The 13,777-nt window shown below is 37.0% G+C and overlaps 1 protein-coding gene across 1 annotated transcript in view; it reads left to right on the top strand.

Moving 5' to 3' along the window:
* The window catches only part of LOC120163152, a 57,358-nt gene that overhangs the window by 28,519 nt on the left and 15,062 nt on the right, over positions 1 to 13,777 (top strand). Inside the window, exons 20-22 of the mRNA XM_039173147.1 lie at positions 163 to 244; positions 337 to 415; positions 10,163 to 10,209. Of these exons, the coding sequence (XP_039029078.1) occupies positions 163 to 244; positions 337 to 415; positions 10,163 to 10,209 (208 nt within the window). The remainder of the gene's footprint in view (positions 1 to 162; positions 245 to 336; positions 416 to 10,162; positions 10,210 to 13,777) is intronic.

The following is a 13,777-nucleotide window of genomic DNA, read 5'->3' as shown; positions in this document are numbered from 1 at the left end:
GAAACTTGAAACCTTATTTCTAGAATTGTAAAATTCATCACTATGAGAGTCCTTGTCTTTAGAGAAACCTCTGCATTTCCTTTTTCTTAAAATAACTGGTCCTAGGCATTAGGATATTTTTCATTTCTGATGAGTTCTGATTGGATAATGACTAAATTGCAGGATGTTTGAAAATCGTGTTCCGCATATGTTAGACGATGACTATACCCCTTACTCTGCTCTTGATATCTTTGTGAAGGATCTGGTCAGATAATTGGTTGCTTGTTTATCTTTTCCAATTGAAACAAATATGTCCGTAGTTTACTTAGCTGTAAGACAAAGTTTAATATCCTACAGGGTATTGTTGCTCGCGAATGCTCAGCTCATAAAGTTCCACTCCATATTTCAACCATTGCACACCAACTCTTTATTGCAGGTAAATCATAACCTCTCTAATTCTGTCTAGAAATTGTGGCTGCCTTTTTTTCCCTTCCTTTTTTTACATTTTCTACCTGAGGTGACTTGGTGCATAAATTGTACTGATTTTATGATTTTCTGTCTTTAGACGCAGAAAAAGAGAGAATAATACTCGTGTTTTTAATTCATCAATGTATGGGTATATATACAAATATAAAGCTACTATAATAGGTAACATAGTATCCTACATTAATTACAATATATTAATCCTTAGATTTAGCCTACAAATATGTAACACTCCCCCTCAAGTTATGAGCATAGATATTATTCATGCCTAGCTTGTTACATAGATTATCAATTTGGACCCCATTAAGAGCCTTTGTGAAAATATCTCCTATTTGTGCTCTGGTTTTCACATAGCTGATAGTAATCAAGACATGTTGGGTCTTCTTGCGAATAAAATGACAATCAATCTCAATGTGTTTCGTTTATTGATGAAAGACTGGATTAGAAGCAATGTGAATTGCATTTTGATTATTAAGAACATACTTCCTTTGAGATAGGAAGATTCCTTTCTTACTCCTGTTTTTTTTATAAAAATATTGGAGGCCTCATTAAAAACCCCCTTCATAACCTTCAAATTGCATCTGTAGCTTGACGGACATTGGAAGGAGGAAAAGAATGCCTCAAAATTTTATTAATGAAAAACAATAACAAAACCAGTACAATACAAACAATACCCACTAAAATACATAACCCGACCAAAAACATAAAAAACACACTACAACAACCTCCATAAAACCTAGAACTAAACATAAATACCCCGACCTGCAACACAATTTCACCCTATTCCAGCCTTAGCTAACCCATCTGCCTCCCAATTGGCAGATCTCAAAATATGCCTAACCATAACTTCCTGTTCAACTACTAAAGTGGCAATGTCTTTCACCAATGACTCGAACAGCGGAATGCAACGACCTGGATTTTTAATCCACTCCAAAGCAGTAGAACAATCCGATTCAAGAATAAGCCTCCCCCTTAAATCATAACCGGACTCCACAAATAATAACAAACCCCTTTTAATTTCCAATAATTCAACTAGGATAGGAGGCTCGGAACCAACACTCTCTGAGAATGAACCAAACATCACACCATCACTATCCCTTAGCAAGCCACCAATACCTCTTAACCACCCCTTTACCATATCACCATCCACATTTAGTTTGAAGAATCCCAAAGGAGGAGGAACCCAAAGCTCCAAGAAGAACTACCCTTCTTAGTACTCATGGCACAATCTGCTACTTTTGGATCGCCCACAAGAGAATCAAAAGGAATAACCATATCCGAAAATCTAGCTATAAACCAGGCTGCAATCTTATTCCTTACCAGAAAAAACAGCAAAGTTAAGTCCAACTTGCCTTTTTAAAAAATAATCTCATTCCTACACTTCCAATCCGACCACATTACCGCCCTAGGAATGAAAGTCCAAATAGTGGATCGCGGAACTAAATCTGCTCAACCAGAGATCATAATAGTCTGACTCTCCGGAACAACAAAGGAAACGTTCCAAAGATGCAGGAATCTAGACCATAAGCCCCAAACCACCTCACAATGCACAAATAAGTGAGGAACGGACACCAAGAACTTGCAACACAAAGGACAAAGTGTATCCTCAATCCCTGCGACTCCACGCTTTAGCAATTCCTCTTTCACTGTCAATCTTTGATGAACAACCTGTCAGACGAACGTTTTTACTCGGGGTGGGGCTATCCCTAACCACACGTGTCTGTCCCAAATAACATTAGTACCCGAAATCTCCAAAAATTTCCTAATACATGACTTTGCTGAAAATCATCCCTCCCCATTCCCTTTCCAAACCCAGTAGTCTTCCGACGAAGCCGACAATAAGGAGTTATTCAACATAGAATTAAGTAAAAGCTATTGATCAAACTCCTAATCAGCAAGGTTCCTTCTCATTTTAAATCCCACACCCATCCTGTCGAAGTATTAACCCTGAATTCAACAACTTTGCCTCCTTTATTAATCAAGAGAGTGAATAATCTCGAAAACCTATCTTTTAATGGAATCGAATCCTGTAACCCCCACAGACCGATAAGGGTAACAAGATCCGATCCGGGGTGTCATATTTGGGCCACCAGAGCGACCCACTGTAAAAATAGCGGAAAATTTAAAACTTTTTAAATTACATGTAAACTAATAAAATCAGTTGTCACTATTTAAAAATAAAACAGATTTCCAGACTCGTATATAAATCAAAATACAATTACATACCCCCTAATCACATGTACCATACTCTGCAACAACGCCGGAAGAACTCCCTTATTGAAGTCGATAGATGCATATCTTTTCTTTTAAAACAGTGGCAATTCAAAACATATTTTTATTCAAAAACCATATGAATCCATCCAACCAAACACACCATAATGTGTAGGTTCCCTAGAACCATACACCACCAACACACCAAGTAAGGCCCTGAGCACAAAGCAGAGGAGCCTGCAGTAGCAGTAACGGTAACGATAACTTCCTCCAACAACACCCTCCCATAAAACATTTATCAAAAACCATAGTAATCCCTCCAACCGAACACGCCATAATGTGTAGGTTTCCCAGAACCATACACCCACCAACACACCATAATGTGTAGGTTCCCCAGAACCATACACCCACCAACACACAAAGTAAGGCCCCGAGCATAAAGCCGAGGAACCTGCATATATTGTAACCTCCAACAATACCCCCAAATAAAACATGTTCCGTCCGTAAACAGATATATCAAAAATCAAAACATAATTTAATGTCAAGTATCATAACAAAATCCAGGTCAAGTATCAGATCAGAATCCAAGTCAAGTATCAGATCAAAATCCATGTCAGATATCAGATCAGAATCCATGTCAAGTATCAGATCAGAATTCAAATCGAAAATTAGATAAAATATTCATGTGGGTAGGGAACACACCAGAGTTTACAGATATTATTCATAAGTACATAATAATCTTATCAGGCAGAGAAACACAGATCTTCAATATACCGATAGAATGTTAGGATTTATAATCACTATTGGAAGAGTTCAATAACTGATGGAATCATAAGTTATTCAGATTGAGACTTATCGAGATCATATCTTATTCATACATTTTTTTTGAAAGCACTACATAATCAAAAGGGTATTCAGAATCCTTTACATCTGAGCTACTTATATTTTCAGATATAACCTAACTAATTTGAGCTGATAAGGGAGAAAAACGATTCAGAAATTTTACAATCTTTGTCGATTGATCAGATTAACGAGTTACTCGATGTGAATAATTCCCATAACTAATGCCCATCGACTGGTCAATTCTTTGTCCTTCCAGGGTATTTATTTATTTTATACCTAACATTCTTATCCATAGATATTCCAATGCTCTTTATTTCATTTTCACGCTTCCACAGTATCATGAAATGCTAACGTGCTTGATTTATAGTTCATGACCCATAAAAAACATTTCATTATGTATGTTCGTTAACGTTTCCAGACTCATCCAAATCACTTATTTAATCATCGGTCATTGAGGTTACTTATTTCATTTAACAGTCAAGTCTATCCCGGTTACTTAAGAGTTTTCCAGAGTAAATCAGACATTTTCTGAATTTCGGATATATATTGTACTTTCGTTCAGTTCAGAATTCGTGGTTGATTTGTCGAACAAATATCCAATTCTTGGTACTGAATATGATCTAGAGTTGAGTTGAGCTGAATACTTCCAAATTTATTATCGAGCCAAACTTGAAAAGACGAACATGCATTCCAGTAATATCTATGTCGTTCAGGTATTGACATAGCTTTAGGGTTGATCTACTCACTTAAGTTTTGTTCCATAACTTTTAAAGGTAGTCCAACACCTATGTTTATTTGGATTTCTTCATTATTCCAAGATATTTACTTAATATAGGCCATAAGGGTATTTTGGTAATTTTGGTGTTCAGTTTTATTCCATTCATTTCAGAGCTCGAGGATATCCAATCATTCTTGAGCTTGGTGGTATTCTTGGGTCATTTCTATTACAGGGGTATTTTGGTCATTGTACAGATTCAGTGTACTTTAATCATTTCCTTCCGTCTGATCTTACTATTAAATTCAATCTTATCATTTATTTCAGTCCTTTCGAACAATTTTGACAACAGAACAACCCCGACAAATTGTTCTTCAGGTATTTACTCATAACTCAGATATTTCTGGGTCAGGTGCCTTCTCAGATTTTACAAACGGAATATCAGGAATTTTCCTGCACTAAGTCAGGATCTTAACAATTAAATCCGTACTTAATCGAGTTAAATACGAATCCCCCAAGTATTTTCTCATTCAGAGTCAACTCAGTCTATTCTACCTCTTAAAGGCATTTCTGTAATTTCTTAACCAGATAATTTCGATATTAGCTCTTAACGAAAATAATATAATTTAGAGATCCTATGATTAATTGCTTTCTTGAACACTCTCTGATCTTGAAACGGTTCTCTTAACAAACTTCTAGTATCCTTCACAAACTCTCATAGGATTAAAACCGGTTATCCATAATTTCCAAATAAAACTAACATTTCTTATGCACATCAATATTTTTATCAGATCAATATGTCTGTAAAATCCTCTTATCTAACTTCCATATTCAAATCTTGTCTTTTTATAACATAAGGGTATTTTCGTAATTTTACCCTACCGGAATATTCTCATAATTTCTCATCCAAGTACCTTAACCTTTGATGAAATAAATTATAAGTTGCAGATACAAGGCTGATTTCTTTATCACTAATCACAAACTTGTAATTTAATCTAACAATTCCTCAATCTCTTATATTAGTCATTCGATCCGTAATTAGTTACAGAATTTCTATCACATCATATCGAATGTATAAATTATTCAACTCCACTAAAGTGACCAACATTATCTTGTCCATGCATTTATCAATATAAACATGTTCCATAAAGCATAAAGAGGTAGTAAAGTATTACTTTGATTTCCGTGCAATACTGATCGACCATAAAAATTCCATTCGAACGCCTTTGATCTTCAATTCAACTTCCAATAATTCCTCAGATGCATATTAACATAAATTATATCAGAAACAAAGCTTAATTGCAATAAACGGATCGAATTGGGTGATAAATCAGTGAAAAACAGCTTACCGGGTTTGAATTTGGCGAAACAGACTTCGGATTTGGATTCAGGACGTCGAAAGTATAAAATATGACTTTTCAGAAATTTGGAATTTTCGGTCAAAATCAAAGTCAACGGGTTTGACCGGCAATTTCGAGGCTTTCGGGTCCGAATTCCGAAAAACGGATTGAGGAATCGGATTTGGAACGTCGAAAAATGTCAGGATAGGTATACTCGGTCAAAAACAAAGGTCGTTTAATGCCCGGTCAAAGACCGTCAAAGGTTTGGTCAACAGTGGTCTACGGTCAACGGGGTCAACAGTCAACAAGTTGGGTCAACGGGTCGGGTCGGGTCGGGTTATGACCGGTCAAACCTGTCAACTATGCACCAAAACCGGTCACTTTTGTCTTCCCCACGCGAAGTGACGGCGCGTGGGGGCGTGTGAACAGTGCCCTGATATCGGAAAATTCCTAAAAATTATTTTAAGCGATTTCGATAAACTTACAAAGCTCGGTTCAAATTTTTGAACGGCGGAGAGCTTGATTTCAACGAATCGGAAACTTTGACCGCTTCACTTCCTCACGCGCCGCCATCGACGAAGACCAAGGATGACACCGGCGGACTCGGAACGATGCAACGAACACGATGGTGCGGGAGGTGTCGTAAACGGATGACCCGATCGTCGTGAATCGATGAAAAACCAACTAAAATCGAGTTATTACCGACGATACTTCCGACTAAAATTAACGACGAACGACGATGATTCACGACGAAAGGTTTGAGGGGCTTTGTTTCTCGCTCGACAACGAACACGATGGTGGTTTCGGCTCGTCGATCGGAGGTCGGACGGCGAGTAGATCGGAGTTGAAAGAGGGGTTGATGAAGAGGAAAATCTGGAAAAATTTCCAGAAAACATACGGGGGAGAGATTTATAATTCTCTCCAAACAAAAAATGGCTAAATCATGGGTTTAGCCACTGAACTTCCTACACTTCTTGAAACGGTCTGCCAACTTTGAAATCTTATAATTTAATCCCCGATTTCTTCCAAAAATACCAATTAAATTCACCAATTTATATTTCCTTAAATTTAACCCCTAAATTGGGGTGTTACAAATCCAACCAAATGTCATGCCAAAACACCACAGACTCGCCATTACCGACTCTTAAACTCATATTCTTTCTAAGGCATTCTTCAAAATCATCGCTTGAGTAAAAAAATTTCACCACCCATTTCCAAATCCACGAAGCACTAGCAGAAATCGAGTTGTTTGCCCTGGTTGCATTCAGATCCAGACTATAGACACATCATACAACCCTTTTCCACTATGATTTTTTCTTACAAGCAAACTTCTACATCCATTTCCCCAAAAGAGCCCTATTCAGTAAATCCAGGTTAGGAATACCCAAACCCCCCAAATTCTTTGGCCTACACACCGAAGCCCAATTTACCCGATATTCCTCTTATTTGTCGAACCCCTCCCCCCAAAGAAAAACTGCCATTATGGAGTTTAACTTTTTCAAAACACATGCTGATAATCGAAAGATAGAAAGGAAGTAGATTGGAAGAGCACACAACACTGATTTCACCAATACCACCCTTCTTGCTAAGGATAAAGATGAAGCCTTCCAACCAACTAGCTTTTTATGAAATCTTTGAACAATCGGCTCCCACATAGTCACCGAATTCCTCTTAGTCCGAAGAGGTAAACCTAGATACTCTGTCGGAAATGACCCCATCGAACAACCAATAGCCTTAACCCAGTCCTTTATCAATTCTGGATCAACGTTAATGCCCAAAATTCTGCTCTTTGATTTAATTGCAGCCCAACCATCAATTCAAAGATTAATAGCACCCTTCTTGTATTCTTCAATTCCCGTAAAGAGTCATTGCAAAAAATTATGAGATCATCTGCAAATTGCAAATGCGACAACATGAAGGAACGTTCTTGATTACCTAACTCGAACCCTCTAAACAACCCAACGTTCACTGCTTTAATAAGCAACATATTTAACAACTCGCGATAATGAATAGACCTGACGCAACAGTTTAGCAATTCGAAATTCTTCCGTAGGTGACTGTTTACTAGCACCGATATGGAAGCCATGGACACATATTTGAAAATCAAAGTACACCATTTCTCACCAAATCCCATACTCTCCATGATTTTCAACAAAATCGACCAATCCATTAAATCATACGCTCTTTTAAAATCCACCTTAGAAACAACCCCCTTCAATCATTTTTTCCTCCAAAATTCGATACCCTCATTCGCTATAAATAAACGGTCCATAATTTCTCTTCGGAATAAAGGTGAATTGTGAAGGGCTAATTATATAATTAATGCACAACCTCAATCTTCTTGCTAACACCTTCGAAAGAATTTTATATAGCCCTCCTACAAGGCTAATAGGCCAGAAATCTTCTAAACAATCTGGATTGACCATTTTTGGAATAAAAGTGATAGATTAGTGATTCACCCCCTTCTCCCAATCCTTCCCATTATAAAACTCATTGAAGAAAACTACAATATCTTATTTCAAGTTCGGCTAATTTTTTTTGAAGAACCCCAAATTCAAGTCGTCAGATCCTGGAGCTTTGTTACTATCCGAGTGTGCTACTGCATCCTAAATCTCTTCCATCGAAAAGGGTTTCTCCAAAATTGAACTTTGAATCTCCGAGAGTTTTGGAAAAACCAAGTTCATTTCTTCAACTTCCAAAGCAATTTTCTGATTATACACATCTTTAAAGAAGTCCACCGCACAAGCTCTAATCAAACTTGGGTCAGAAATTTGTTCCTTATTCACTTTGAGAGACTTAATTCCATTCAGACTACCTCTAATTCAAGCACACTGATTAAAGAATCTTGAGTTCCTGTCACCTTCCAACCCCCATTTTAGTCTCCACTTTTGTAGCCAAATAAATTCTTCTTTGTTATAGAGATCCCGTAACTCTTTCTTTGCTTCAACCAGTAACTTCATAGACATCGTAGGATATCCCTGCTTCATAGTTAATTCCATCTCCTGGATTGATCTCTCAAGACTAGAAATTCTACCAGGTAACTCCATATGTCTCTTCCCTGACCAGCTCTTCACCGCATATTTTACCCTTTTAAGCAAACTGAAAATTAACTTCTCCCCGTCTCTACGAATCTTAACAACTCCTCCATCATCTCATTAAAACCCGCCTCCTCCATAACGCAGTTAAACATTCTAAATGGTTTAGGTCCCCAATTAATTTCGCTATTTTCCTGAATGATGGCATTATGATCGAAAATTGACCTCGGAAGCTAGCTTTGACTAACTTTAGGAAAAAGATAAAGAAATCTTTGATCCAATAAAAATCGATCGAGTCTTACAAAAGTCGAAGGTTCCCTGTTGTTAAACCATGTGAAACGTCCTAATTTCACAGGTCCACCCAATTTCTCTTCATGCGATAAGATCGCATTAAAGTCTACACCTAAACACATTGGACAATCAAGTTGCTCTATGAAGGACCAGAGATCCCCAAAGAACTCTTCTTTCTCTAAATCAACACTCGGACCATACTGCAGAGCCAACTGCAGAAGACACCATCGAACCACGCAGCAGCTTCCCCCAATTTTTCGTAATAACGTTGGGAGCACTACTTTAACTTTCGATTCTTGAATAAATAGAAAAGTGGGTTTCTTCTCGTCAATTAACCGCCTTACAGCTCTAGCTTTAACCCTTCTACCCAAGCCTCTAACATTCCACGACACTAAGGACAACTTACCCATACTGATAACTCCAATACCTTAAATATATACCCGTTATTGCAACAAAACTTCTATGGATGTATTCCGACTGTACCACGAACTCATTCTCATTCAACATAGAAATAACACCACCAGCAGAGCCAACTGCAGAATACACCGCCGAACCACGTAGCAGCTTCCCCCCAATTTTCCGTAGTGACGATGGGTGCATTGCTTCAACTTTCGATTCTTGAATAAATAGAAAAGTGGGTTTCTTTTCGTCAATTAACCGCCTTACAACTCTAGCTTTAACCCTTCTACCCAAACATCTAACATTCCACGACACTAAGGTCAACGTACCCATACTGATAACTCTAATACCTTAAATACCCAATCCAATTAACTTTCCCCTTGCTTCTCCCTCTCCTTTTCCAAAGTTAAAACTTTGTTCGTAAAAGCTTTCTTCCCACCTCTAAACGTGACACCCAACTATTCGCTAGCATTCTAACACCTCCATCTTTAGCTCCAGTCTATTCGGAGATAAAATTAATACTCCTTGACCACTGCAGCTCTTAGCTCCCCTCCTCCTTGATCTCGAATAAACTCGATCGAAGAATCCACTCTCAGCTCTACCAACAGAAGCACTTCTACCTGACTGCCCAAGTCGAACCGAAGAAGAGGGCCATTTGTGGAAGCTGATCGAGGCTAAGAGACACTCGACTCACCAAATCCAGCACTTTATTGTTAACCTGTTGATTGGATCTTATTTATCAAATATAGATGTTATATTTGTGATGCAATTGTACATGTTTATCTCTGCATGCTGTCCTTTCATTTTAATTCTCTTTCAGAGTTGTCTTCCATGCAATTAACAGTTATAATGTCACTATTGAGTAGGATCTGCTGCTGGCTGGGGTCGACAGGATGATGCTGGTGTGGTAAAGGTATACATGTCTAGAATCATTCCACTATTCTCAATTGATAGAAATCACTGTTCAAAGATTACTTATATTTCAATATAAAGTGAATATCTAAAGAATATTGAATGGTTAAAGTTCTTTCTTTTTACTTGCTCAAATGTTCACATTACTTCCCCTAAGTTGATTTCAATTAATCAATCCCCATACTATGAACTTGGAAGGCTTGCTCTATCAAGAAAAGTTATTAACCCCTTTGGCAGATTGCGATCAAGCTTGGTGATGTGCTATAATTTCGTTCTTACTAATTTTAGGAAAAATAAATCACATCTATGCCACCATAGCATGTTCTCCTTCTTTGCAACTTGAAATTCAGTTTTCCATTTAGTACCTTGCGTTAAAGTTCGATTGCGGAGGTAGTTACAAACTTACATAAGTGCATCCAGTAAAACCGATGAAATAGCCTCAATTCAGAATTTATCTTATTTGTTGGAATTATAGGATTTCCATAATTTTATTGGGAAAAATCAACACCATAATACTTGTGGAAATGGAGCTTATCCACAAAATGCTAATTGAGAGATAGAAATTCACAGGTTATGTGAGAAAGGTCGAAACCAGAAAGGGTATAGATGACCCTTAAATAACAATAATATAACGTGTGATAGTGATGGAAAACTGATAGTGGGACTAATGTCTAATAATCTATCAACATGGTGAATGAGAATTGTTTATGGTTGAAATTTCTTTAAGTGAAAGAGAAACAAAATTTTGGTACAAGAGCAGATATCAAATCTTTCTTGGTGTCTTACAAGTTAGTCTGCTTAGCTATTTCAGGGGTTTGAATATCTAATCCTTGTTCCCAAGATATACATTCTTCAGATGCCGTCTCTCTGTAATTTTACTTAAGTTTTTACTTTTTGAAAAATTAGAATTGAATATTTAATTGTTTTCTTACTTTCACCTCTTTCTTTTTGTTTCAAATCCCCTTATTTCAAGCTCAATTTGGCCATTATCCAACTAGAACTGGCAACAAGATTGGATCTGGGGTTTACATGGCATGAAACGACCTCGAAAAAGTCTAGCATTGGCTTGAATAAGATGGAAAATGTGATGTTTCAAGCTATTTCTCACTTGTTTGAGGGCATCTTTGATCATATTGACATCAGATATGGATTAGATCTATGATACTCAGGCTCGAGTGTGAGTGTCGGATAATAGTTGTGTCTGACATGATTATGTTCAATCTTTAAAAGTTTTTCCTTGTTGGAGAGTCCTTAAGAGGCTCATATCTTCATACCCATGTTTGAATATGTATCAAATATGGGTTTCGGACATAGTATTTCAAGAAAAATGGAGAGTCAGAGCAACCTAAGCGTAGATTGGCTAGTCCATGATAATGGTTGGATTCTGCCTGACATGAGTAAGATCAGGAGATGGAAGAGGAAGTGGAGTCAAAGAAGGGAAGAACGAAAAATAGGATAACAGTTTAAAAACCTTTTGATTCTTTTAGTAGAAGTTTCTCTTTGAATTTTTTTATACTTTGAGTCTTTTTAAAAAAAATTCTATTTTTTTATTTTTCAAGAATAACAATTAAAATTATAGTAAAGAAAAAAGAAACTGTTCTAAAAGAGAATTTGGTTCTTTATAAAAGATAATTTCCACTTTTCTGTTTTTTAAAAATATAGAAAATTTATTTTCAAACTATTTTATGCCATGTGATAGGCACTTCTCGTTGACATGTACAAATGAAACAATCTAAGGCAATGATGTGGCATTTGTTTGGTCATGTATCGTTTTTTGTTTGTTGATAGCTATGTTACTTGGACTTAGGTATGATGCATGTATCTATTTGACACATGTATGCTTAACTTTTTGCAAACCGTTTTCATGTATTTAGTGTCCCTTGGAGTGTTGTATTTGACTGCACATGTCTTTGTGAATAGAGAAGAAATTGAATGTTGAAGGGAAAAAGGAGAGAAATTGAATGTTGAAGGGAAAAATGAGAGAAAAAGAAGGAAGAAAGAGCTGCTTCCATGAGATAGAAAGAGAAGGAAAAGGAAAAAAGATTTTTTCTTAAAATTCTGTTTTTTTAAAGGAATAGTAGGTCTCATTAAAAGCCCCCTTCATGATTAATGGAACTTGAAGATAGTTCCTTAATCAGCGGAAGGAGGAAAAGAGTGCCTTATGGTTTCATTAACTTCAAATAATTGCATAATAAACAAGGTCTAATCTCCCTAAAGAGATAGAAAACCAACAAGAAACAGCCCTTAACAGAACATAATAATCAACCAATGCCTACCTTAGCTAGGACATCCGCCTCTATATTAGCTGTCATATTAATCCATCTAATAAGACCTTCACAAACACTAAATTTTTGAATAATGTCTTTAACAATATGAACATAAACAACAGGACATAAGACAACATCCTTTACCCAGCCAACTACCACCCTACTATCACTCTCAATAATCAACCTATCCTTAAAGCTATGACGAATAGATTCATAAAAATTTAAACCCTTTAGGATAGCTTTCAATTCCATCAAAGTTGGAGGCCCCGGACCAGCAACCTCTTTGAAGGAGCCAAGAATCGAACCAGACATGTTTTTTAGAACACCACCTAAACCACTCCTCTTCCAATCACTAGAAATAGCCGCATCCACATTAAGTTCAATAAAACCCTTTGGAGGAGGGGACCAAGGAAACTTAGTTGAAATCCAATTAGCATGGGACGAGCAAGAGTCCCCTAAGGAAGGGTTAGCAATAAGAGCATCCTTGGAGATAGAAATCTTAGTTTCCTTAGCTAGAAACCATGAAGCAAGCCTGACCCTTGCTAGAAAAAAAATTTCTGCTCAATCTAGCTTTCCACCTTTGAACGCTATAGAATTCCTAGTTTTCCATATTGTCCATATAACCACTCCAGGGATAAGTGACCAAATTAGAGAGTTGGTCTTTAATTCAACCCATGCAAGTAGGAATCTTTTAGCATCTTTATGAAAAACAGACTGAAAATTCCAATAGCCCATGAATTTAGTCCAAATTGGCCAAACAACCGAACAGAAAAAGAATAAATGAGATGGTGACTCTTCTACTAGCTTACAAAAAGGACATAAAGTTTTATTTATGCCCTGAACACTTCTCTTAACCAGAGCTGTCTTCACTGCCAGCTTCTTTAAGATCACTTGCCAAAGAAAAGTCTCCACTCTTGGAGGCAGCAAGCCCCTCCAAACAATAGTCTTCCAAAAATTAGCTTCCTCCGAAACAAAAGTACCCGAATAAGATAAATTAACACATGATTTAACAGAGAAAACCCCGTCTCCATTACCCTTCCAAAATAGTCCATCAGCAGAATCAACAGAAATAGAAAAATCCGAAATAACAGCCATCAAATTTGTCCATTGCTCATATTCCCAGTCATTCAATTCCCTTCTCAACTGAACATTCCAAAACCAGCCCTCGAGCTGTATTCCCCAAATTGAAATAATTTTTCAGTTTTGTTCATTGCAATAGAGTCTAGGGAACATGACCATTAAAGGATGATCCAATGCCCAAGTGTCTTGCCAAAACCGAATATTCCTCCCATTACCAATTTT

This window comes from Hibiscus syriacus, unplaced genomic scaffold (genome assembly GCF_006381635.1).
Source record: "Hibiscus syriacus cultivar Baekdansim isolate YM2019G1 unplaced genomic scaffold, ASM638163v2 tig00111427_pilon, whole genome shotgun sequence".
Taxonomy (NCBI): domain Eukaryota; kingdom Viridiplantae; phylum Streptophyta; class Magnoliopsida; order Malvales; family Malvaceae; genus Hibiscus; species Hibiscus syriacus.
The sequence above is the reverse complement of the archived record's forward strand: the minus strand, read 5'-3'. Positions and strand labels throughout refer to the sequence as shown.